Source organism: Prinia subflava, chromosome 12 (genome assembly GCF_021018805.1).
Source record: "Prinia subflava isolate CZ2003 ecotype Zambia chromosome 12, Cam_Psub_1.2, whole genome shotgun sequence".
NCBI lineage: Eukaryota > Metazoa > Chordata > Aves > Passeriformes > Cisticolidae > Prinia > Prinia subflava.
The window spans coordinates 20,787,889-20,814,665 of record NC_086258.1 but is presented as its reverse complement, the minus strand read 5'-3'; the positions used below and the strand labels follow the sequence as shown (position 1 = coordinate 20,814,665).

General features: G+C 45.6%; 1 protein-coding gene across 1 annotated transcript in view; it reads right to left on the bottom strand.

Moving 5' to 3' along the window:
* Nucleotides 1-26,777, bottom strand: part of MAP2K4 (mitogen-activated protein kinase kinase 4) — a 67,233-nt gene that overhangs the window by 27,005 nt on the left and 13,451 nt on the right. The window contains exon 2 of the mRNA XM_063409181.1: nt 14,048-14,150. Within this exon, the coding sequence (XP_063265251.1) occupies nt 14,048-14,150 (103 nt within the window). The remainder of the gene's footprint in view (nt 1-14,047; nt 14,151-26,777) is intronic.

The window sequence follows — 26,777 nt, the reverse complement described above, 5'->3', positions numbered from 1 at the left end:
TTAAACATTGAGGTAATTTATTCAAATAAGCAATTAAACCCTTCTCCCCTCTTCCCTCTGTTTTTCAGACTAGGAAACCTTGCTTTTCTGAACTGGAATTCATTATTCCCCTGTCACACAGGCAGCCTGTGTGTCCCCAGCTGTGGTGTGAGAGCGGATCTGGGCCATTGTTCCACAGCTGCAGGACGGTGCCTCGAGCTGCCGGGAAGAAGGTGGGAGCTGGGGAATATCCCCTCCTCCAGGGGTTTGGATCGGGCAGACCATTACCAGCCACCCTCAAACCCTCCTGCCTTGGAGCTTGGCTGCCTTTCCATTATGTATTTATGATGCCATCTGCCTTGTCTCACAACCACGGCTCCTGCTTAGCTCTTCTCAAATACCCAGGGAAATGGTCAAATAACCAAATTACCAGTTTGACAGAGTGACACATACTTGAATAGAGGTTTTGCTCATTTAGCTGATTTGCCATATACAAGCAGGACAGTTTTTCCTTAGGCAGCATGGCCCACCTCAAGAGTCATAACTGGAATGCAATAATTGCTTTTAATGTCAGAAAACCTACGCTTTGTATCAGGAATTTTTCAGTGTAAATCAAAATTCCAAGGGATTCCCATGCCAAGAAAACAGCTCAAAAATGCAAATCTAGAACACAGACTGTCTGCACTGATCTAAACTGGGAATTTTTTTATGTAAATTTGAGTGAAGCAATAAAACTAAATTGTCAGTGGAGGACATCTATCTGTATGTTTGCACTGCTGCAGATGTGTGACAACATAAATCCATAGGGTGGACATGCCTCCAAATGCAAAAAAGCCTGCTGAAACCCTGCATTACATCCTGGTGCTCTGGATACTACAGCAGCCTGCTTCAGAGAATAGCAGGACAAAACCACAGAGCCCAGGGTCTAGTGAAGGTAAAAAGTGCCCAGTCCCTGGGATTAGTGCACATCAGAGTTTGCACAAAAGTCAGCAGACATGTGCCTTCTCTTACCATTTTGTTTTTAAGCTGTCCAATCCAACCTTCTCTAAGGCTGGGAATGTTGGGCAAAATTGGACATATATTCTCCAAATGCCCAGGATGTGTAAGACAGACTCATGGGGCTTCATATATGATTTTAAAAAATAATATAAATAGCTGAAGTGGGCTAGATACTCTTCAAACAGTTAAAAGCAGCATTCCCAAATGCACCTTAGAGTGACTACAGCTCCTGACAACTCATCCAGGGCTTGAGCTTCCAACTCCCCATCTTGCTTTTGAAAATTTTTGAAAAGCAAAGAAGAAAGGGGCCGAGGAGGTGGCTGCGATCCTTGCACTTGAAAGGCACCAATGTGTCTGTCTCACTGCAGATGGTTACTATGCTTGTCACAGCAGTTATTCCAGGGATTAGGAGCACCAAGCAAGACAACAACTCCTCCAAACAGTTGGCCTTTGTCAGAGCTGTGTCCAGCTTGGCAGGAGGCGGGCGGGCGCTGGCGCCAGGCACCGCCGGGCCCGGCACGGCCACGAGGCTGCTCGCCACAAGCTGCACAGCTGGACACGCATGGAGAAAGTCTGTGATGGCCACAGGACCCCAAAATCTCCTGTGGAGACCCACAGAGACCCTGGGAAGCTCCCAGACAGGCTGTGAAAGTTCCCCGAGCCCTGCTGTAAACAACCAACTGCAGGGAGGCCACAACTTTTAAAAACAAGCATTTCCTTGGCATGAAAAAGAAGTATTGTCAAAGAAGCAGAGAAAAGGTGGTGGGGTTTTTTAAGCAAAATTGAAAGTCAACAGACATGAAGCAAGGCCAAAAGGATGCTGTAAGGTAGCTGCCTCTCTCCTCTGTTTCACTTTGCTGAGAGCTCTGCAGGACTCAAAGAAGCCCAAAAGTTGACATATTCCATGGTACAGCTGACATGAATAAAATCTGCAGAAGCAAAAAGATCCAAGTGAACCAGCTGTGCTTCCCAAGCCTGCCTGGTGCTGGATTCTGCTCAAAAGTCTCTCATTACAGCTCCTATTTTCACTAGAGATAATGAGAATATATTCTACATCTCCACAAGTTTGGTAAAAAGGCTGACATTTTAAGAACTGATTTGTGGTCCATCAGGCAAAACTAAAATGTAAATCCTAACAAAAAGGCTTACAGGCAAACTGCAGGGCTCAAATGACACTGTGCAACTTCAGAGTACAAACAGCATTTAGGACTGTGGCTGACACCTTCCTACCAAGACTCTCAGACAGCCTGCAGAGGTTTTAGAGAGCTTTGTTTCTTCTGTCCCACAGTCTGTGTCATTTCTAAAACCATTTTCAGACCCTGCAGGCCAATGTTAATACCATATCAACCCTAGTTCGAATTTCACTAGAAAAAGCCTCCAAGAGAAATATTCCGGTTTTTTTTCCTGGAGGGATGGAAATTTTGGTGCTGTCACAAAGTTTTGGGATTCTCAAAAGAAGAAATTTTTGCTTTTCATAAATAAACAGCATCCTTGCAAGAAGGGCAAAACTAATTTGGGTTTGCTCTGATCCATGTAAGCTGTCCTGAGGCGTCATTACATTTAGGAACAGATTCCTAGACATGAAGAAGAGATACAGAAAATGAGGCAAAGGAAGGAAATAGTTTTGCACCTGTGATCTACTCAAGACTAAAGCAAAGCACTTTTGCCCCCTTTCCTTATGATCAAGAGGCTGAAATCCTCCCTAGCACTGCTCTGGCTTTTTATGCTCCTCCAAAATGTTAAAATAAAGATAATGGCAAAAAGTGAAAGATGGCACAGCCCTTCCACAGCCCGGCATGTGCTAAAGGCTGCTAAGAGTCTCCCTGGATTCAATGGGGCTTGACTGAGGCTTTTAAAATGTCAATATTTTGTATTAAACTCCCCTGGTAAAATACTGAGTAACAATGGATTTTAATTAACCCTACACCCTGACATGGAAGAAACCTCCCTACCCATCGTGGTGAAGACTGAGCTGAATTTAACTGAGCACATTGATCTCCAACTCATTTTGACTCGGCCATGAGCCAGACAGCAGCACTTCCACTGAACCCACCATTGCTGGGATTTCAAAGCTTAAACTGGATTCAAGAACTTCAGGATAATACTGGAAAACTCTGAGCTAGTTAATTTAAACAACACATCTGAGAATGCTGATTCTTTTTATTTCCTCTCCTGAGTCATGGGCAGCTCCCTGAGAGAGAACAGCAAACAGAGACATGAGCACAGCCATAAGAATCAACAAAATAACCTCAATACAGAGCATAAATAGTTTGCAAACTCATTATTACACAGCAATCACCCGATGGAATGACATTATTTCTGAGACAATTTCATTACTTTAAGAGATGCCATTTTTGCAGGATGGAGAAGATTTGACAATGGCTAACAGACAGGAAAGCTTACTGTAGCCTGCTGGAAAGTTTCTGGATGAGGTCCGCTTCTCTCCTTTTGAAACTGAACGGGACAATGTGATTACTACCCAGGGTTGCTTGTGTGTCACTTCAGCCAGGAAAAGTTGTGGAAATGACAGGAAAACACGATGCTGTTATCACATGACACAATAACGTACAACACAATACTCAGCTACTCACACTGCCCACCGAGCACTCAGTGGCACAAATCACAGCCAGACCTTTCTCTCCTGATTTCCACCAAAGCAACCTCCCCTCCTTGGGGGCAAAGCAGCACCCGATGATTTGAACTCATTTTAATACTCATTTTAATACTCATTTTAAAAGTTATAAGCAATTTGTTTTCTTACAGCAATGAGAATTCTTATTTCCAACTGTATTACTACTGCAATTAGAAACATGCATTATTAACTTGTTAGCCAAATACCTGTGTGTTAGTGACATGCTACTTCCCTCGAGGCACATTGACCATCCCTGCGCTCTGCTTTTCTTATGCTAAGGCAGATCTTACTAACATCTTTTTTTCCCCCCTTAAAAACATTTAAAATCGAGCTTCCATCCTGAATCCACCAATCTAGGACTGGTGGTCTCTCCCAGGTGGGCTTGTCATTCATCAGATCCCCTCTCCCAAATAAGTCTGAATGAATTGAACAAGTACATCCTTCTTTATTCCCTCTGGAGCCCTACAGCTGACAAGAGTTAATCACCACTTTGCACTATGAGACTTCTCTAGGAACAAAAATCGTACTCTGGATCTCAGAGTCCCTTAAGCTGTCCAGCTCTAGAAATCTTTCTCAACATGAGGACCTGTTATCTCAGAGCAGCTGGAGGAGCTTGGGTGAGATGGGCTTGTGCTTAGCACTGTGTGGAGAACAAGCCCTGGATCCTTGCACCACTGACCACTGCAGCCATGGACACAGGGCCAGCAAAGGAACCAGGGGCTCTGCTCAGCTCCTTGTGGGAACCACCTGAGAGGGCCAGATAAAGAGCACTGCTGATTCAACTGTAAGAAATGGTTTCAAATACTCTAAAGAAGTGATTTTTTCTATTTAAACTTCTGTAGGACTAAAGAATTACAACCCAAGCCTGGAAAAGTCCAGCTTCTCTTCTGGGATTTTTAAAAAAACACAACCGAACAATATCCCACAAACTTTGGGCTTCATCACAGCCTGAAATAACCTGAAATTCACTGCCAAGAACGCACCTGGTCATGTATTTCTTTCTGTGGCAGACAAGGACAGATGGGAGACACAGAAACCACCTGACTGCAAGACAGAGACTGCTTATTCAGAGATGCACCTATTTCAGCGTGGTAACCAAAAGAGCTCGTAAGACCAAGTAGACCAAATTTGAGTTTTATTTAAAGTCTCCCTTTTTTAAGACAAAAGATTTGTGCAGACCAGGTGAGATTCCCAGGCTCCAGTAGTGTGGCGAGATTTTCCATGCTGGGCTCCTCTGTGATGACTGCTGGGGCACAGTGCTCTCACTAACTATTCAGAGACAAGAGCTGGTTTGCTCTAAGCTCTGCAAGGATGCTCCCAGAAAACTAAGGGTGCTGTAAGGAGCTACACCAATGTTGCTAGACAACCACCTTTCCCCTTTTTCACTGGTGTGAAATGCCTACCTTGAATATCAGAGAGAAAAGAACACAAGCTACCTTATAGCAAAGCCCCTGTGCTCCTCAGAGAGGAGCAACCACCTTCACACTGCTTGGAGCAAGAGATATCAGAAACAATCACTTCCAACTGATCCACACTTGTCTCTGCAAAGGCAACACTTACTCCAGGCCTGAAGGACCATTTGCTCACCTGGATTTACTCCAAGCTTATCTGAGGAAGGAAGGAATTAAAACAGGCTCAACAAAGCTGATTGTTCAGCGTTGCCATAATCCACTGGAGAAATGGCTTGGCCACTTAGATTTATGTTGGATATGAGGAAAAAGTTCTTCTCCCAGAGGGTGGTGGAGCAGGCTCCCCACAGAATGGCCACAGCCCAAGGCTGCCAGAGCTCAAGGAACATTTGGACAGCACTCCCAAGCAGAGGGCAGCATTTTTGCAGGGTACAGGGCCAGGAGACTCAATGATCCTCGTGGGTTCTTTTCCAACTCAATTTATGTTATGATTTTACGATTTGTTCTCTCTTCATTGAAGTTTCCCAAAATGAAAAGGTGTTTGTGGTATGAGCAAGAACGTCTACCTGATATCCAAGGATGTCTGCAGTTTTTGCAGACACAATACAAAGCAAATCCAGATAATTCAAGTCCCTTTCAGAAGCCTGGTCCCCAAACAAGCAGAATAGCAAAACCCGTTCAGTCACACAGGCCAACCCCCACCTCCATCACATCCATCCTGTCCACCACTAGATACTTTCCATGACCATTCTCTTCAACAGCTGCTTTTCCTGTGTGCACCCTGTCTGTTCAGACCCAACCTCCTCCACAGAACACGCTGGAAGTCACTCATTTGTGTAAAGAATGAGGACAGAAGATATTGACAAAGACCCGTGGAGATGATGCAGTCTCTGCATCTGAAGACTCTTCTCTCTTCATTCTCCATTCCTTGATGCATACAGAAGATAAAAGCAATGACTGATTCCTTCAGTTTGAACCCACAAAGCAAAAGAGTTGACTCACTTTTCCGTAGCCAGAGGAAAACAAAAGACATTTTACTACCAGGTGGTGATTAAAGTCTGAAGAGATAAAGGATGTGTCTGTCTGATGAAAGGTGGGATCCAAGTACACAGAGTAGCAATGAGCAGAGTTTATTCCAAGAGCTGGTTCAAAGGGGTGTCCTGCAGGAATGTGCTTTTCCATCTGGAGTCAAAGGGTTGGAGTCCAATTAGATACAAACTGTGGTGGTCCATGCCTGATCCTCTCAGATTAACAGTGGCAGTGACAGCCCCTCAGGGCCAGAGCCCAGCTCCACCAGCTGCTCAACACAGCAGAGACACAGGCACCAAGCTCTGCCCAATGCATAAGCCACGTTCTACTTTGTTACTTGTAAGTAATTATTGAACAAGATATTTATCCAAAAATGAGTAGAGACCAAACCTGCATGTACACACAAATATATTATACACATGTATTCAGAGATGTTACACATAACATTCTGCTTCATCCCATCTTCCTCTCCAAACATCAGCACATTCTGCATAGGAAGCCAGCAGATATTGCACTTGCCCAAAGAAAGGGGGGGAACATAGAAATACTGGGTCTTCTTCAGCCTGAGGACTCCACCCATGTGCCAGGACATCAGTCCCTAAGACATATAGGATGTGAGGATGGGACAACGATGGCCCCACTGACCTTGGGTCAAAAAAAAAAAAAAAAGCTCAGAAAGCAGATTCAGGGGGCTAGAAGAAAGGAACTACAGAAAGCCAAAAGGGCATCCCATGCTCCCAGGTGGTTTAGAAAGATGAGCACAAGCATCTCCTGCTCCCAGGAAAAAAATTAATGGCAATCAGTTCCATCTGATGAGTTTTCAGAGCCTGCCTTACAAACTGATGAGCTCAGACACAGCGATGCCCAGTGTTCCCTCCTGGGCAGGGCAGCAGCAGCGCACTCAGCTCAGAGGATCCCTGGGACACTCTGGGATGCAGGAAACACACAGGGGGCTTGGGATCATTTTGATCCAAAAGCTCACATCCCAAGGACTGCTCTTGGCAGGAGGGAGAAAGGGAGAAATTTTAGCAGCTTCTGGCTGTCAAATGGAATTCTGGATCTCACGTGTACCCCTTAACCATAAAAAGTTACTGGTAAATAATTGATCAGACCATTTGAGTGCTCGGAGATGGCATCACATCTCACCTTCTCTACCAAGTATGAAATGCGAGTTTTAGAACAGCTTATAGAATTTTCCAGACAAAATGGTAAAGGGACAAACACACCAGTCTTAAAATACTCTGAGAATACTACAGATCCAGATGCTATTTATGGAAAAGTCCAACATGAATGTAGCTGTGGTCTCCTACTTTCTCATGAGCCCTCCAGAGAAGACTGAGGTATTTTGGTGTCCTGAAGGCTTTGAAAGTCTCCACACACCAAGACTTACAACCAGTTTTCCTAGAGCATGTCCACAGCTGCCCTTGTGGGTGGATGCAGGACCTCAAAATAAAGGAAGGAAAGAAGGGGAGAAAATTTTGCTTCTGGTAACACAACAGCATGAAGGCAGGAGCTGATACCAACTCTGAAACTCCTCGACCAACTTTCCGTGCTTTGGAACAAGCACTGCAGCAGCTACATCTTGGTGTGAGCTGTGCAGCTGTGCCAGGAGCAGACGTGTCCCCTGCATGTGTGAAGAGGGCTGCAGCTCAGGAGTCCTCAGGGCCTGCTGCACACTGAAGGGACAGCTCTGCTCCTGCCAGACACAGAGCTACCGCAGAACCATCAGGACACAACCAGAGGAATTACATAAACCCAAAGTTCTTAAACCACACCAAATCCTCTGTAGCTTGAAGCTCTGAACTGCTTTCAAAGAAAGGCAGCACCATCCCTCATCTCATGCACAGCAAGCAGAATAGGGGAAATTCCAATTCTTCATGGCCACAATGACAGACTTCCCTAAACTGTCTTCCTCAGCAGACTACACAATGTATTATCAAGGCACTGACCTTGTATTCAGGTTTATAAACCTGTGCTTTTGGAACCAAGATGACTAAGCAAGGAAAATGGTCACCCTCAGCTCTCCTTCAGGCTCTGGAGCATGACAGGTACCCCCAAAGCAGCAGCTTGGTCCTGCACAGGCTGCAAACACCAGGCTTTTGCCATGAGCATGGATGGAGTCAAGGATGGTGTCTTGTGTCTCAGGGAACGACCTGGCCAACCACAGGTCACCCATGGAGCCACGTCACCAGTGAAGGGGAGGCAACACAGCTCACCAAAAGCCAGGCATGAGAAGGGAAGTCTGTGGGAAACTCCCACCCACGGGAGACATCCCCAGCTTTGCTCTTCTGTCCAGACACCCTATGTCCCAGCAGGCCACACTGATGGAGATTTCATGTTGAATCAAGTCAAGTTCAGTTTGAAAATGAACATTTCCAGCTCACTGCTCTACCTTTCTCATTCCCACTGACCCAGATTGCTTAACGCCCCCTCCACACCATTCAACCCAGTACAAAACATCTGGGAGTCAACTCAAAACCACTACTCTGAGTAACTTACCCCAGACACCATCTTAGGGCCCCTGGAAAAGGGAGGACAACACTATTAAAAATACCTTTAAAGGTAACAGCTCTGCTACTACCCCAATCCCACCTTCTTTGCCCAACATGGCATGGAAAACAGCGCTGAGGAGGCAGCCCAAACATCAGCCATCACACCTTGAATTAGGAACAGTGAGATGTTCGTGCCTTGGTGTGTGAGAGGTCTCCCAGCTCAGCGGCCAAGGATGGCTGTGTTGCCATGAGTGCCCACAGGGACAGGCACAGAAGTCTCCAGCCTCTCTCACCTTGGATGACCCAATGTCTCTGCCACCACAGCTCCTCTGCCACCCCAGTACCCAGCTGCTGCCCCTGTCTGGGCAGGACAGGCCAGGTCTCAGTGCTTTGGAAGGTGACTTGCCACCATCACCATCCTCTAACCCACCATTGCTCTTCCCACCATGGGGGGGACAGGCCTATCCCAAGCCCTGGGTGGGGGTCCTGTTATCCACATCGAGAGGGTCAAGGCTGCAAGGTCCAAATTCTGCCCCCAAATGAGCAGCTCTGACCATGGCTGTGTGCACAAGGACCAGGACAGCAGCTCCCAGCCATGCCCAGAAGGGACAGGTGACACAGAGCTACCTGTGGATCACACATCAGAGATCCCTGTCGAACTCTATCACAAGCTTCTGGCCTAACCTCTGCCTCTTCCAAAAGACAGCATGACCCAGCTTCCCATCCACAGGATGGGGAATGCAGAGATTTGTGCAACAATTTATAATTTCACTGCTCAATCACTCAGCACCCGTGAAGCACTTGGAACCCATGGGAGTCAGGTCATTACATAACATAATCCAATCAAACTGGATTTGATTTAGACACCCAAGGGTGGCTCACCAGTTTCCAGAAGTCCTGAGGAGCCCAGGCCCCTGCAGTGTGGCAGGAAGGCAGGTGCTCAGCAACCTTGAAAAGTTCATGTGGATTAGGTGAATGGAGATACACAAGGTCCAAATTTTGGTTCTAGACACAGAAGGCCTAAAGTCAGAAGCAGAGTGCTGGAATATCAAGCCCTTACAGAAAGAACAGTCCTACCAGGGCAGTGAAGCTCCAAGGGATGTGGAAGCTGCTAGAGAAGTTTAATTTGGAAGTTGTAGATAGCAAAAAATCACCTTTGCAGAGAGGATTTGCACTTAATACCAAAACTTAGAAAGTTTAAAAAAAAAAAAAAAAGAAAAGAAAAAAACAGACCTTAAAGCAGCACACTCAGTGAAAATCTCACACTGACTCTGGCAGCACCTTCTCTGAAGCAGTGACCTACTCAAAGCCAGAAATACTTGAGTGTGTTACAGACCACATAATCTCTGCCATGAAGAGATCTGGCCCAGTGAACTTACAAACTCTTGGAAGGAAGAGGAAGGTTAAATAAAAAGCAAAATTCATCAATTTGCAAAAAACGTTCCTGAAAAAATTAGAGAAAAAACGCTGTTCCAACACTGAACCGACAGTGATGTTTGTATGAAAAGTGAAAGCCTGGTTACCACAGGCTCCCTCAAACACTGAGATGTCTCTGCTGAGGCCTTGGAGGTTGCATTTTAGTTGTGCTGACTTGAAAATACAAGTGATTACAGCCAGATTCTACAACTTTCAAGAAACGAGACAGATTCAGTCACAGAAAAAAAGTTCAAATTCTTGGTACCTTTGACTCTGAATTCTGCCTCCAAGGCTTCCAGGCAGCACTCCTGCCACAGGAAGGTATCACACAGCAGAAAGGTAACAGAAATCATAATAATAAAGATGTGAAGTGACAATTACAGAAATGAGGAAGAGACAAAGAAATATTTACAAGAAAATTCACACTAGTAGTAGAGAACATGCCAGTTTAGGATATTCCCCTTTGGGGTTTAGGTTTTGGGTTTTTTTTTTTTCCAAAATGGTAGGAACTCTCTCAGGTTATTTCCTAAAGAACTCTACCAGCTGCAGGCTGTGCAGCCACAGAGCCTGACCCCACACACCAGATGGGCATGGGAAAGCCTAAGAAGAGATTAAAACAGCAACAGACACCTCAGAGAGGCTTTGGAATGGCCAGAAAAAAAACTTTTCCAGGAATAACAATCCCTGAACTATTTAGAAAAAAAGGAAGCAGCGAAGTCTGATGTGCAACTGGACCTCCACTGGCTTTTGAAGAATCCAGCCCTGACAGCTCCGTACAACATCCAACACACTCTTGAGGCAGCTCTCTGGAAAGCGTGTGACTCTCTCAGGAGTCATAAGGAGAAGCTCCACACAGGGCAGCTCTGGAAAGCTTAAGTCCCAATAAATCCATGAAGACACTCACAAGCTGTAGGGAGACTGTGGAGTTCAACTGGACACCGGGCACTTTAAACAGCAAGGTTGTACACTAAGAGAGATTAGCTCATTTTGTCACCTTTCCAGGTGACACTGCAATGCTCTGGTAATCAGGTTCTCAAGAGGTGGCAACTCAGAGTTAACAGACTTCCCAGGCAGCAGCCAGAACATTCAAGAAACAGCACGCTGCCAACCACAGCCAAAGAACATTCTCTGTGCTTGCCCATTTCCTAGCAGGTCCATCTAAATCCTCTAAGTCAACATCCAGGTATCACCGCACAAGAACATAAAGCTTTCCAGAAAACCAAAAATCTCATCTACAGCCAAATGGTTTCCATCTTGGTTTCAAGAGCAATGGGCAGCACAGCCCAGCCAGAAATCCTACATGCACAACCACAGTCACACCTCACCACATCACTCCTGTTATTGTGATCTGAATCTCCTTTTAGCAAAGGCAACCAGCTGCAAGCAGCTCTGTAAAGCTTCCACACACATAACGGAGTAATCTAATTTTGTTTGTGACCTAAATCCTACTTGGACACAGGACAGATGAGGTAAAAGGTGGGATGCTTTCCAGTTGGTATAATGGGTTAGAATTTGAAGAGCTCACCCTAACCATGGCTTGTGTCCTCCAGCCTCTGCAACGTCTGCTGCAGGGAAAACAAAGTTAGCAGCTGTTAATCTGGTCTAAGTGACAAAGTCAGCCTGAACTCACAAGAGACATGGGCTAACCTGGAAGGTCTCCACAGCCTCAACTGCTCCCCAGCCTGCACAGCATGGTTATCACACAGCCTCACTGACTCTAAGCAGATATCAGCCATCAGTAAAACTCTTGCCTCTTCTCTACACTGCATCCTTTCAAGTATGAATTATATTCCCCAACTATTGTCTATAATTCAGTCTCTAGTCTGCCCTACCCTGCATAGGTCACATGTAAAATTATGTTTACAACTGTGCTGGATGCTCTACAGAGAGGCAGGAAACATATCACGCCTAGATGAAAATCTCTTTGCACTTCTCGAGAAGATTTGGTGGCAGCAGTTCCAGCTGAACCCAACAAGACACACCTCCTCCATCACATGGAGTCACAGAACCAGAATGGACCTTCCTTCCAAACCCCTGCCTCGCTTTCTGCTGCTTAACACAGCCTCTCAAGCACAAGCAACAGGACATCCTGGATTGGTGGATCCAAACCACAGAACCCCAAACTTCATGTGAAAAATTAACCTTTCTGTATCTTCAGATCCACCCATCTGGACGAAGAGGGCCTGTCCAGGACAATCCCCAGCCGTGTGGAGCCAGTGCTCATTTCGGGAGGACACCCAGGCTGTTCAGCTCCACCAGGCTGAGAAGTGGCTTGGTGAACAGAAATACATTCTGTGTCAGGAACATGTCTGGGTGAGGAGGTCTGAAATATCCAGTTCAAATCCAAAGTCTAGAAAAGGTTTCTAGCCTACTGAGGAAAAAGTCATTCCAGCATCTCAGGGAAGAAGGCAGGAGATGGAGATACATCAGCTGTAAGATAAACACTTGACAGAAGCGTGCAGTCACAAGATGTCACCACTGCTTTTGAGGAACAACATCTGCTACAGACACATAAAGGACATGAGGACAATTTGCTGCATCCAAGCTCAGCCAGCCTCACCACAGAGAAAGCAACCAAGCTAACAGCATCCATCTCTTTCAAACAGAAATGGCCATGACAGCTTGCAACCTCCCAAGAAAGCTTTAGCACAGACACACCACCATCAAATGCTAGCATCTGAACTGCTATCACATCCAACCAAAACACCTGCAAGCCCTCAGACCTAGTAACACCAGCCCAGGATCAACCCCTGCCAACAACTGCAGCTCCCACAGAGAAAGAGCAGCACCTGTCTTGGACAGTGTTGACAATCACTTGCACAAACATGAAACTTAAGATGTCACAGACTAACAACAAAAGCTCTTCTGTGCTAGACAGGAGTCACTGTACCTTCCAGTGAATCCGAGACAGAAATCAGCACAGATAAACACAGAAAAGTCAAAGCCCTATAGATGCCTGATGGTGGGGACTCACTAGCTAAGTCCTCTGTTTAATGGACTAAGAAGGTCAGAGAGATGAAAGAGCCCTAGAAGGGGCTCTGCAGAAAATCTTTACAAGAGTTTGATGATGTGATGAGATACAAAAAGTGATTCTCTAAATGTGAGCTCTATAACCAGTAATAACACACTATTTCAGAAAGAAGAGAGAAGGAAAGAGGAGGACTTGCTGGACCAGTCACTCAAGATTTTAAGAATCATCTAAAGTACTCTATAAAATTTCTCTATATTGTAATTGCCATCAATAACTCATCAGAAATTGTTCCTAACTTGACAAAAGCTTGTTTAAAAATCCCCAGCATAAAGAAGTTCCCAGGAACAGAGCCCAGCAGGTATGTCCTGCAGAAGCAGAAGGCACTGAGCTCCAGCAGAGAGGCAGTGACATGCAGAGCCAAGCAGGAGCAGCCTATGACAGGGACACTCCAGAGAGCCCAGGCTGCAGAGAGGGCTGTCACAGGGACCGGCTGCAGAGCAGCATTGTCCAGCTAGATTGGTGGATCTGAGGATACAAAGCTGATCTTTTTGGTGCTGATGTACCCTGGTATTTACTAGAGTCAGGAACAGCTCTGTGCCACACTTGCTCTCTGACTTTGGACAGGGATATCTCCTGGGGCTAAACTGGCTAGAAAACGCCCTGAGACCTGATCTCTGCATAACTCCCCTGACATCTCCCTGTAGCTAAAATGATAATCCTTAACCTTTGTCTGGTTTAGTGCTGAAAACAATTCTACCACAGTTATGGCATTCACAAATAACACAGAAAAAAGTTCTAACAAAAAGTAATAAGCTGATTAAAGAGATAGGAAAACAACAGTGACTCCGTCTAGACATTAATTATAGATGTATCTAGCATTATCAGCTAGAGTACTCAATTCAATCAATTCTGGAAGGCACTAGCTCCAGTGTAAACCAAGAAGATCCCAATTTAACCTTTTTTTTTAATTCTGGAAAAAAATCTTTTACAGTGACTCAAACTGAGAGATTTAAACAACCTACAAATAACTGGACTAATCAAATTGCATTTAACTAACACTGGGTGTTGGCTAATTCATTACAAATGAAACCACTAGTTGTGCCATTGGCTTTATACTCACATGTGTGGATTTTGGAAAGGAACTCCAGAAGTATTTAGAGTAAATCTTGCTGTGGACTTGAAGGGTGGATTTGCAAAATTTAACTTCAGCGCTTTGCGTTTACCTGGGAGACAACGAACACAAAGTAAACTTTTTGTCAGCACAAAATATTGAGAGCATCTGGAAATAAACAGAAAAAAAAATGACACATTGTAAGAAAAGGATTTTACATTTTACAACATTAGCAAATCACAGCTTGTGTTAGGACACAGGGATGGTGACACAGAGTCAGCTCTCATATCAAGGTCTTCCCCAGTTCATTCCAAGGCAGTTGCCAAAGCAAGGCATCCACAGCATCTCCTGTGGCAGCTGGAGCATCTGGATCCCCTGCCAGGGCTCCAGCAACCACAGCACCTCCAACTCCAGGGCTGAGCATCCTCCACGTCCACCCATGGGGCACAGAGGCCTGACCTGCCACACACAGCCTGGGCACACCACCAGTCCTGGGGAGATGGCACTGAAGAGGGAAAGGGCACCTTGGGGTGTCGTTTATGTGACACTCCAAGCACAGGATGGCTGCTGGAGCTCCTGATCCTCCTCAGGCTAGCAGCCAATGGAGATAACCAAGCTTGAGGGAGGATGGGTATCTGTGTGCTCCTTCTGCCAAGTGAGCTGCCAAGCAAAAAGTGTCTGAGGGGTGACCAGGAAAGCTCTGCAGCCAATTGAGGAAGAATTGGGAAACACAAAATAAATAAATAGTAGTGTGGGAGGGGTTCTGGTCACTGTACCAGCCACTGCTTCTGCATCTTCCACTGAATTTGAGATGACCTGCTCAAGCAACAGCAGGATCAGGACTACAAAGGCAGTTTTCCCTCCCCAGACCTCCCACTGGGGTACAGAAGACCCTGTCTTGTTCTTATTTGCCCACAAGAAACCTGCACTCTTTCACACCAAAACTCCTGAAATGAGGCCTCTTCCCCCCCCTCCTTCCCAGGAGTCCACAACTGAATCCCTCCCCAGGTTCCCACTGCCTGGGTGATGTCTTTGGATTGGAAAGGTCCTTAAAGATTAACTCATTCCAACCCCTGTCATGGGCAGGGACACCTTCCACTAGGTCAGGTTTATCAAAGCCCTGTCCAACTAACCTTGAACGATGAGACAGCCACAGCTCCTCTGGGCAGCCTGTGCCTCACCACTCACACTGTAATAACCCACTTCAAGCTGACACTAAGGACAGACAGAGCACTTTGTACCTCGTGTTTTTCCCTTGAGCAAAGCTGAGGGCAGGTCTGCAGCCCCAAGGAACCAGAGGGCCTTCTGTGAGTGCACAACCTGTCACAACACCACGCCATCCCTCACCGACCTCCCACACCTCCTCTGACTGCTCCCCTGAGGGCATCTCCCCCTCCCACAGAGCAAAACCAGACTGAACCAGACTGTAAGGGGTCTGGAGGATGAAGGCTGATCCCTGAAACCTCCCCTGTTCATCAGCTCCCCCCAGGTCTGCACAGGCACAGGGGGTGGTGCTGGGCAGGAACCTGTGGAGAACGGCCACACAGCCCCTTGCTCACAGGTCCCATCACAGCAGCACAAAGCTGCCCTCAGATGGGATCCAGGGATTTCTTCTATTATCCTTTGGGTCTGTTTCATTCATATGCCTGAAACCCCAGCCCTCTGTCAAGGGCAGTTACATTGTGTTGTAAGGTTTTCCCTTTCTCACAGCAATGCTTATACAGCTCAGGAGAACTTGGGGAGCTGAAGTGGCCCAAGAGGAGAATTGACACAATTAACACAAACAAATCACAAACTCTCATCAGAAAATCTCCTCACAGCTTGCTCCTATTCTTACTGTTTGTAAACTTTATACACCAAGTTTCTTCCTGTTTTTACTCGGGGACAGAACTCTTTGTAACACAGTTAAATATTGGTCTCTTGATTTCTATCTCAGTAGGTTTCTAAGGATAGTTTCAATTATGTCAATCTACCATCTGAAGCTGGATTTTCTACAAGTCCAACAAATACAGAAGCTTAGGCTGCCCCTGGGAAGCAAACAGGATGGTTTGTTTCTGCTCAGCTGATGAACGAGGAATGCGACTGGGAAAAACGAACATCCTGAGAAATGCCAGGAATTTCCATCCAGCACGGATCACATGGAAATGTACTGTAAGTGAAACAACAGATTCAAATGAAGCAAAGTCTGAGGAGAGCCAAAACAAACCGTGCTCCCCAGCAGCCTTTCACAGCTTCAGCTGTGGACTCCAAACCTTGAGTTTCATCCTAAACAAGACTTTTGACTCCATGTCTCTATTCCTTGCAGACACATCATTCTAACTACAGGCAAAAGAGCCCCTTTAGATGCAGGAGTTTTGCTTTGATTTTGCCAGGCACAGGTTCATTACAGACCACCCTGTCTCATTACAACAAAGAGACTTGGGGGTTATGATGCTTCTGGAATTCACTAATGCTCATCACCACCAAGGCTGCGTGACCAAAACTGCCCAAAAGTGTTCTGCAGAAATATCCACCCTATATAAATTGTCTTTTAAAGGTTCTGCTGACTTAACACATAATTCCAATCATTAACTGTTTTAACATCTACTTCTCTGAGAACTTTTACAGTAAATATTATGGGAGAGAGAATAATTTGGAAGAAAGCAAAACTAACTCTACAATAGATAGCTTTTTCACAAATAAGGGTAAATCTCAAAACCAGACCTGAAATTATGAACTTTCCTGACTTATGGTCTTCCCAACTGTGACTACTGGGTTTGTTCAGCTGCATGTTAATGGTTATACCAAGTCCAGGCCATATCTGAAAACAGGATGGCCTGGACTTTGGCTGAGCAGAAGTACTACCTTATGTTTTGAGGGAATCTAAACAGGATTGTATCCTACATTAGGCTGCTCTCCAAGAAGAAAAAAGACAGCCAAAAATAGCTTTCTGGTTGTAAATAAGGTAATCAACCTATAAACATAGCAATCTTTATTACAAATCATCTCAGCCTTCAAGTGGTAGTGGTGGTGGTGTCCTTAAAACAATTTTTCAAAGGATGTCATCATTCTACCACCAGGCCTGTGCATTGAACTGGGGTCCAGGAGTGATGCCTTGTGTCACCAAATGCACAGCCCTTGGAATTCATAGATCACAACCAAAACAGACACTGGGAAAAGCACCCACACAACAGCCCCAGAAAAATTCAGGCTCACAGCAGCCCTTGTTCCTTGCTACACTGGTGAATGGGTGCTAGGCCAAGGACAGAATTATTTATGTGCTGCTATCCGTCACCAGAATTAATCCAAGCACTTGGCTCTGCAGTTAAGTTCTCATCACTGTGAGGCCCCTTTACCACCACTACAGCCAACCAGCCTTCAAACAACAAGAAACAGCTGTCCAGCAGGTCACATGCAGGCCAAAAGTATTCCTCCAGTCAGACTGTGTACTACTATTTTTACTTCACCTAGGACATCTATGATTTACAGGATCACAAAATCATTAAGGTTGGAAAGACCTCTAAGATCACCAAGTCCAACCATCACCCCAGCACCACCATCTTGTCCACCATCAAACCATGGCCTCAAGCACCACATCCTTGTGTTTTTATACTTCCAGGGATGGTCCCTGGGCAGCCCCTTCCAACGCTTGACAGCTCAAGGAATTTTCCCTAATGTCCAATCTAAACCTCTCCTGGCACAGCCTGAGGCTGTTCCCTCTCCTCCTGTCCCTGTTTCCTGGGAGCAGAGCCCGACCCCCTCCTCCTGTCAGGAGTTGTGCAGAGCCAGAAGGTCCTCTCGAGCCTCCTTTTCTCCAGGCTGAGCCCCTCTCCCAGCTCCCTCAGCTGCTCCTGGAGCTCCAGACCCTTCCCCAGCTCTGTTGCCTTCCCTGGGCATGTTCCAATACAAAGTTTGTCTTGTCATGAGGGATTCAAGGTGCCTCAGCAGTGCCCAGCACAGAGGGACTGTCACCCCCCTGGTCTTGCTGGACACACTGTGGCTGGTACAGGACACCCTTGGCCATTTCTTCAAGCCTCTAAGTCACCTCCTGTTGGGGAAAGCAATTCTAACTTCTTCCTAGAATTTCCTCACCACCATTCCTGCATGCCATACCTCAAGAGCACTGCTTACCATGTTCAGGTTACACAGAACAAAATGCTCCCTTTTCAAGCAGTAAGATTTTCAAAACAGCAGTAGTTTAATGGATTTTTCCAAGGTTTCTATCTTGCAAGGATACAAACTGATCCCTGTCAAAATGTTTTCCACTCAGTTCAACTCTGCAGGATCAACCTCTTGCTGCCACAGCCTGAGCCCAGGTCACAGTGCTCAAGTGAGTCACAGTGCACAGGCCATGACCAGGTATTCTCTCTGTCAGATGCTGAAGTCGCTCTGTTTGTGATGATACACTGGGAATCAAATCTGCACTCCTTACTGTAACCAGGAAAAAAAGAGACACAACCACAGAAACACAAACTGTGACAACAAATAGCAGGAGGGAAAGTCAATGGATCTGTAATGAACTGTGAAATCTTTCTACCTCTCCCTTGTTATATTACAACACATCAACAAAATGACAAAGGAAATGGGGAAGAATGGATTATTTACTTCCATTTGGAAACAGAGATGAATGCTTGAGGTAATTTTCTTAATAGAACACTATCAGTTCTGTTTTCTTCTAAGGTAATTCCAAGCAAAGCTAGTGCAAATTCTAATGTGAGACAGGAAAAAAAACCAAAACCACAGATCTCTGCTCTTCCAACAGCTTTAAATAACCAAACTGCTGTCTCTTGTCTGCTAACAAAATGCCTGCTTTGATGTAGAGACGGCAAAGAACATTTACCTGTGTTCAGAGCTGCAGCCCTGCAGTTGCTGACATCCTGATGCTCCCAGGATTTCCAACTGGTTTTTTTCTGCTGCTCCTAGTACAGCTCTGCCTGCCCACAGACCCTTCCAACCTACCATCATATTCCCTTCCTTTCCAGTCTTGCTCAAGGATCTATTCCAACACCAGCACAACTAAGTTGAGACTAAAGCAGTCTTACACTCAAGGTAAACTATTTTTGAATTTTGAAACAAAATCTGAAGAACTTCAGCATATCATGAAGTTCTGTTTGAGAAGTCTGGATGAAAGAAGAGGCCTGGGGTTTGACTTATTAGTTTTAAGAGCTGCAACTAAGGAAATTCACTTTAAAGGGTACAAATATTTTCAGTGCATCTGTCTGTTACTGATGTTTTTAGTTCTTCAATTTCATATAATCTGAGTGTCAGCATTCAAATCAGAGATGATGATTTTGCACTGCAGGAGTAAGCCAAGTACGCTCATTTTTAGGAGTCACCTCATTAGAAAGAGGATTTAGCCATAATTCACCCACAGCCCCAAGTGTGCTTCCAACCAGGGAGTACAAACATCCAAGCCTAGAGCAGCCAGGACTCTGGAAGGAATACTGGCCACTGCCTTCATGAACACACTCCGTGGCAAAACCATCATACTAGACAATATTTTAATGAGACATCTGCAAGATTTGGGGCTGTGAGGCAGCTCACAGCTGCACCAGCAGACACCCATGTCTGTGACTGGTAATGCAGGATATGGGCTACATCCAGCAGCACTTCCAGCATCTATAAATACCTCCACCGTGGCACCTGGCAAAGTAGGTTAAGCTTAGAGGGCAAGAAATCACAATCGGATTAAGATTAGCTCCCTTATACTGGAAACTCCCAGAAGCAAAACCTGAGAATGAAGTCTCTATACTCTCCAAAACCCACTGGTAACCTTTAATATGATCCCTGATGCTACTCTGCATGGAAACACCATTTGTATAAACAGGGTTAAAGCTCCCAGCCCAGAGGAGAGTGCAGCACTGGGGTCAGACAGCAGCTTCCAGCCCAAACTGGAGTTCAGGCAATTTCTGTCTGGAGAGCAGCACTGAACACATGGCTCACAGTCACAGTCCAGTGCCCAGCCTGCTGAAACTGCTGCAGAGAATCTGGAAGGTTCAATTGTCCACATGGGAGGTGCTGCCAGACCAGGAGTCTGTGTCTGCTCTCACAGCAGAACTTTGCTTCACCCAAAATATTCCTGCAACCTGTGCCTGAGGCAGCCACAGCATAACCCTGCAGAGCTGAGCCTGTCACAGAGCAGGTGTCAGAAACAAAGGGTGACACTGCTCTGGGAAATTTATTGTACAACACCTGGAGTCTCTCCTGGTGAACAACAATAATAAATTATGTAAAGGGCCATGCCAGGTACTTTTTCAATCTGAAACAGCACAGCAACAGTTATAAAATATACCACAGGAAGGAGCACTGGGGAAGAAGCTTGGTTGATTTTATTACTTTTTAATTTTAGAAGCTTGTACTCAGACTAAAAAGCGAGGAAAAAAATCAGCCCTTGAGGCCTTTGCTTAAGATCAATGGAAAGGATTTAGTTTCTTTGGATATTGCAACAAGCATGTTTCCATCCTCTAGATACCTTAGGCCAGCAAAGTGGCAACACCAATCACAGCCTGCATCCCACTGGCTCCGATAAACACCTTGGACCCAGCCACCAGACTGAATCCCCCAGTCACAGAATCATAGAATAAGAAATCCTCGAGAGGCAGGGAATAAGAATAGTTACATGTTGCCTGTCACCAGCTAGTTAAATAACTAGAAAGAATAAGTCAAGATAGTGTGTGTGTGAAAATGTTCAAGCTGCACTAACATGCACAAAGAAAATGTTGGAAATAACCTGTGCTACAGTGGCACAGGTTTTCAACAGGCTTCAGACTCTCCTGGGGAGGGATAATGCTCTGACCCCAGCACTGGGCTGCTTTTCCACTCGACCGCTATTTCCACAAGAGATAATCCTTTGTGCAATGCAAACATAGCAGATCTTCATGTCTGGATCCAAAACTTTGTTATATATAGGGTTTTTTTTCCAAATACTACCAGCCTGACATCTATGCACAACTAAAAAAATACTAATTACCAATAAAAGCCAATTTCTCAAGTTTGGATCTGCTTCACATTAACTGGTCTTTTGCTTGTGAGTGCCCACGTGTGCTGTTCTCCCAAACATCTGATCAGTGTCTTCACAGCCTTAGAGAGGAACTGAGCCCTTCTGAAAACCTGGTCTCAGCTGCAAGGTTCTTTCTGCGCTGTTACACTGTGAAAGATTTTGATCTGGAGCTTAAGAACACCTTGGAATACATGGTCCCTATGGGCATTTTTGCTTAGTTCTGCTGAATTATAATGAAGGTGTGTAGAGTTGCTTAAGCAAGAAATTAAATCACAAGTCTACAGGGCATATAAAGCTTTTAGTTGTCTTTGAAAGCACTCAGTTGGAGAACTCTTAGACACTAAATCGTAGGCAATTTTGTGCTAAGCTTTAGAAGTGGTATCTGTAGATAGATCTATCTGATCTATTTTTGCACTTCTCCAATCTGGATTTCAGAAAAAGATGTTTTAATTCCAGGGTTAACAGCTAGATCCAAAGACAAAGAACATAAGAACAGCTGCAGTGGTCCATCTAGCACGTCATCCTGCCCTCCATCACAGCACTGAGATGTCAGTGAAAAGAGTTATAGGAGTTATATGTCAATGAAGAGATAACCAAAGCCACAACATCCTTTCTTCCAATATTCTTTCATCCTCTAACCACTTCCAGCTCAAGGCCCTCCTCAGTCAGCCATAGTATCTCTGTATTTAATGACAATTGCTGGGTTTCACTGCTACAGTCAGATCCCATCCTCTCATTGCCTTGTGAACACCAGACCCCATCGTGCCAGGCTGGCAAGAGCTCACCCAGCTCAACCCAACACCTGATTGAAGCTCTCAGACTCAAAGTCAAGTTGAACAACACAAACCCAACACAGCATCTATGGGCAGACTGTCAGCAGAGACACAAACTATCACCTATGCCCCGTGCTCTGTCACCACCCACTTCCTCCCCTTGTCACACAGGACCTGCCCTGACACTGGAATTTGAGACATAACCTGAGTTTGCTGAATTTCCATCACTCTGTCCAGCAGAGCAGCAGCACAGATCTCCCCACGACCCCACAACAGGTCTGGGAGTTCCCACTGGATCCTCTCCCTGTCTGCAGGAGAGCAGATCCTCAATGCCACAAGGGATGCACATAACCCAGCACCAGGGTTTGTCCAGCACACCTCCACACGGCCAGGAGTGCCCTGCTGCCATGCCACAGCCCTTCTCCCAACACTTGAATTACTCTGCTTTCCAAGGAACTGGAGAGGGAAAAACGAAGGAAAATTCACATAGCAAGGAATAAAAAAAAAAGAAAAAAGGACAAAAAAAATCTTAAAAAGCTGGCTCAAATGAACTTTGGTTCACTTTAATTACTTTGTTCAAACCTTTCCTCATGCTGAAATCCAGCAGAAATGCCCAAAGGCCAGTTATTTCTCAACACCAAAATAACTTAATGAACACTCAGAGGCTTTGTTAAACATCACACTACGGCTCTGTGAACAGCAGGTTTTGGGCTGATGTTTTTCTTACCAAAAAAAAAAAAAAAAAAAAAATCTTGTGCACTCATAAAAATTCCAGCTTTGTACTGTCTTGTAAAGCATTCAGTACGAATTAGCAATACCCTGTAGCAGGACAAGCACAGGAAGGAACCCCTGATTCCCACTGCTGAGACATGTTAGGCATTGTCTAATGACTGATGTTTCCAACAGAACTGCAGCTTTGATAGCTTGGCAGTGTCAAACCCTCTTCAGAAAGACACACGGTGATGGCACTCTTGTCCAACATTGTCATTCAAGTGACAAAACACACAGAATGCCAGGAATGAGCTGCTGCTCTGCTGCTGTGCTGGAAGGAGTGAAGGTACCAAACCCCTTGCACAGCTCCACTGAAGGCTGGAGTGAACCAGGGATTTGGGCACAGGGCTGCTGCCTTCAGGAACTTGGCAGATTGCCGGAGCTCCCTCCAACAGCTGGCTCTTCTCAACAGAGTTTTGGATATTTACTTATGCGGTAGAAATCTTCACTTTCTTGTGAGCAAAGATAACACCAAAGTGTGACAACAATTCAACTTCCTCCTGAAGGAAGAACTGCACAGATGGACACACCAACTCTGACTCCAACAGCCAAGGGATCTGCAGCAAGACACTTCCACAGCAATGAAAAACTGACTGGCTTTGGAACACCAGCTGATGCAACCCTAGACAAAGATCTTGCATGCTGTCACTGAGGAGAGAATAGATCTAAGAAGACAAATAATAATTTAAATAAAGACCTTAATACTGCCATTCCTAAAGCAAGCAAACACTGCAGAAAGTGAAAGTAGAGAAACGAGGAGCTGCAATCACGTTACCTGCAGAGCAGGAAGCTGAGGGTTTTGTGGTTTTCCTTTCCTGTGTGGTTCCAGATGAGTAAAACCCCAGTGTTTCCAGCCAGGACAAACCCAAGCCTCTGCAGAACTTGGCTCCAGCACACAGATCACAGTCAGGAGGTGAAACTTCTGTGGAGAGCTCTGGTCTCCTTCCACCCAGCTCTAAGGGTTCTGCTCCCCCAAAGACCACACAAACCCTTTATTTCCACAGCACAGGAACTCCTGCTGTGGAGTTCCTTTCAGCTGCTGTGGAGTTCCTGTAGCTTTTTATTGCTACGGCTTTCATAATTGAAAGAGTATTTTTTATTACTTTGTATTTATCTTGCAGCACTATTAACAGGCCCTGACCATAGGACTGGGGTGTTGCTGTAATGAAATAACACTAGGAAGGGATCTTCACATGGAAGTCTGGGAAATAAATATCAAATAGTTTTGAGGTTTGCAATCCTGGTAGAAAAGGAGAAGAGTCCCTGACCGTTTCATTTTCTTTATATGGACTTGTCAGCAAAATGTAAATGGGAAGGAACTACCCCTGGGAACAGCCCTTCCCACAGACAAGGAAGAGCAGGGCACAGGCAGGAGCCCAACAGTGGAAATGGAGAATGGCTTGGGCCACTGCTTGGGCAAGGAATGCCATGGGACAGGGACCTCAGCACTGCATCCTGCTGCTCCACAGTGCAGAGCTGCACCCCAGTGCACTGCAGAAGCTGCAAGCTAAAAGCTGCTCTCTTTAGGCCAGCAGGCAGTCAGTTCCATTGCAGATTTTGCCCCTCATTTCACCATTTATTAATACTCTGACTGCTTACTGTCAGGGTCTCCCAAATCTAGGTTAGCAGAACATCAACACAGCTCATGCCTCACCTGACAGCACAGTTTTGCTGAATTATTCACTAAGCAAAGCTGCCATCCTGAAGTAAGGCTTGTTGCTCTTTTCCCATGAAAAGGCTGTAGAGCACTGGGAATCAAATCCTGCCACTTCTCAATGGCTTACATGAGAAATTCAGACACCTGTGTTACATTCCTTTCATTTACAACAAGCAGAGGATCTGCAAAGCATCTCTCTCCAGTAAAACCTTTGATCTTCCAGCAGAGAGCAACAGCCTTTTCCTTCTCAGCACAAAATAACCCCCACCTTCAAACTAAAGGTGTTCTTCTGGAGGAAAAGAAATGGAGGCACAGTAAAAACCATCACTTAATGGGAAACCTCAACAGGTATGTGCTAGCCTGTGCCAGGTCCAGGCCAGACCCCTCTTGCCCTCTGTAAGTGCCACCAGTTTCATCATCAACAATTACTGAGCACTGACTGACTATTTGAAAAAATAAATTACCACCCAATAGCTCCTGTCATTCTCATTAATACCTGGTAAGCAGGACCTACAGAAATTGCCTATGAAAGAGAAAGATAACTGGGTAAATGCATTCATGCTATTGTCATGCTTTCTTTCAAAATACATGAGACATTTGCACAGAACATGCACAAAGTCAGTAAATACACTTCCAGCACTTTAACAAGTGGTTTAAAGAGAAAACTACAATTAAAATATACTCTGGGGGTAATTAAAGCAAACACACTGTCACTATTTAGCAGTTAACAGTATTTTTAATGGAAAACACTCAACATCAAAATTTCTCTTTGCTGTAAACCACTTTTCCCAGGAACAAATGAGGTTTGTTCAAAAGAATCCTCTTGAGTGCTTTCCTAATACCTCACTTCTTAATCTGCCTGGTTAAAATCTCAAAGGGAAACAAGGCATGGGCACCTCTCAGCAGCCCTCTGGGCTGACACAGTGCCCATCCTGCAGCACAGGCCGCTGCTCCAGCCATGGCTCTGCCCACAGCAAGGTCCCAGGTCCAGCCCTCCCTGCTCATCAAAGGTTCCCCCCACACCCACCCTCAGGCTGGACAAAGCTCCCTCCCAGCTGCTCCCTCTCCCTTTACCTTATATTAGGGTGAACTTCCTGACAAGGAGTCTCACCTTTATCTGCACGGTAAGGTTTTAAACTAACAGAGTGCAGAATTAGCCTGCACATGAGGAAGAAATGTTTTGCCGTGAGGGTGGTGAGGACCTGGCACAGGGTGCCCAGAGAAGCTGTGGCTGCCCCATCCCTGAAGTGTCCAAGGCCAGGCAGGACACAGCTTGGAGCACCCTGGTCTAATGGAAGTTGTCCCTGCCCATGGCAGGGACATGGAATGAGATGGGCTTTAAGATCCCCTCCAACCCAAACCATTCTATAATTCAGTGAGTAAATCCAGGAACAGCCAACTGACTGTGTTTGACACAGACTTTAAAAGCAGCAAACCAGGCCCACAGCCCCAGCAAGCAAGCAGGCACTCGCTCTTCCCCTCAGTGAGAGGTGAAACCTTCTCTGGAATAAAACTCAGGCAAGAAACAACTCCGAGTGTGCCAACCAAGACCACCTCCACTCAGATGCACAACAGCAGCTGTTCCTAGAGAAAGAGACAATCACAACTCTTGGAGATGAAGATCTCCACTAGGCAATGCTTCAGGAACTCCCCAGCACCAGGAGCATTAGAGTTTGTGGGCACAACCCTTTATTATCAAGTATTCTTGTGTATTTTCTGCATTTTTAAGGCAAATTGTGATGCTTGGGCAAAGAGGTGCTAAAGTATTGGTTTAAGGCTTTTTTTTTAATGAGTTTCAGCCTCCTGGGTCTGACCTAGCTGCATTCCTGCCTCCACGCATAGAAGTCAGCAAAGAGAATTTAATGGAAACATTTTACAGCTTTCTGGGGTTGCAGAGAGCTCACAGCATGGCAGGTGAGAAACTACCAGTGAATTGCTGCTTGCAGGGCAGTGCACTGCAGATTCCAGAGCTGCAAGCACATATTTTCACTCCAAAACTGTCGAGGTCAGAGAGCCACAATGATGCTGAAGGGATTTTTGTCACCTGCTCTCTGGAAGCCCTTTGGCGGCAGCCTGGCCTCATGCTACCAGCAGCTGTGCTCTGCAGTCCCCAGCAAAGCAGCTCCCATGTTCTCCTACACTTCCAGGTAGCCAGTACAGTGAACAGGGCTGGGCAGAAAGGATTCACTGGTTATCAGTCCTCAGCTTGTGGCAGCCTCAGAACCCCTTAACTCCTGAAATGACAAAACAATAAATTCCCTTCCCTAAGATCCCATTCATCACCAGTTTACTGCAGGGGTTACCTACCAGTTAGACCCAGCTGCTGAGCTCTGGAAAAACATCACTGTACTGTAAAATCCACTGCTGACAAAGCCTTTGTAGTTCCTTTTCTTCTGTGGAATATCTTTCATTCAAGATTTTTTGTTTGGTAGCAGACTTCAAGCCTTCAAACACTATCCCTGACAGCAGATCTCAGCTTCAGATGAAAGGCACTGCTGGGGAAGTAACCAAACTCCTGCAGAAGCATTTACAGTCTTAACATGCCAGACAACAGTGAGC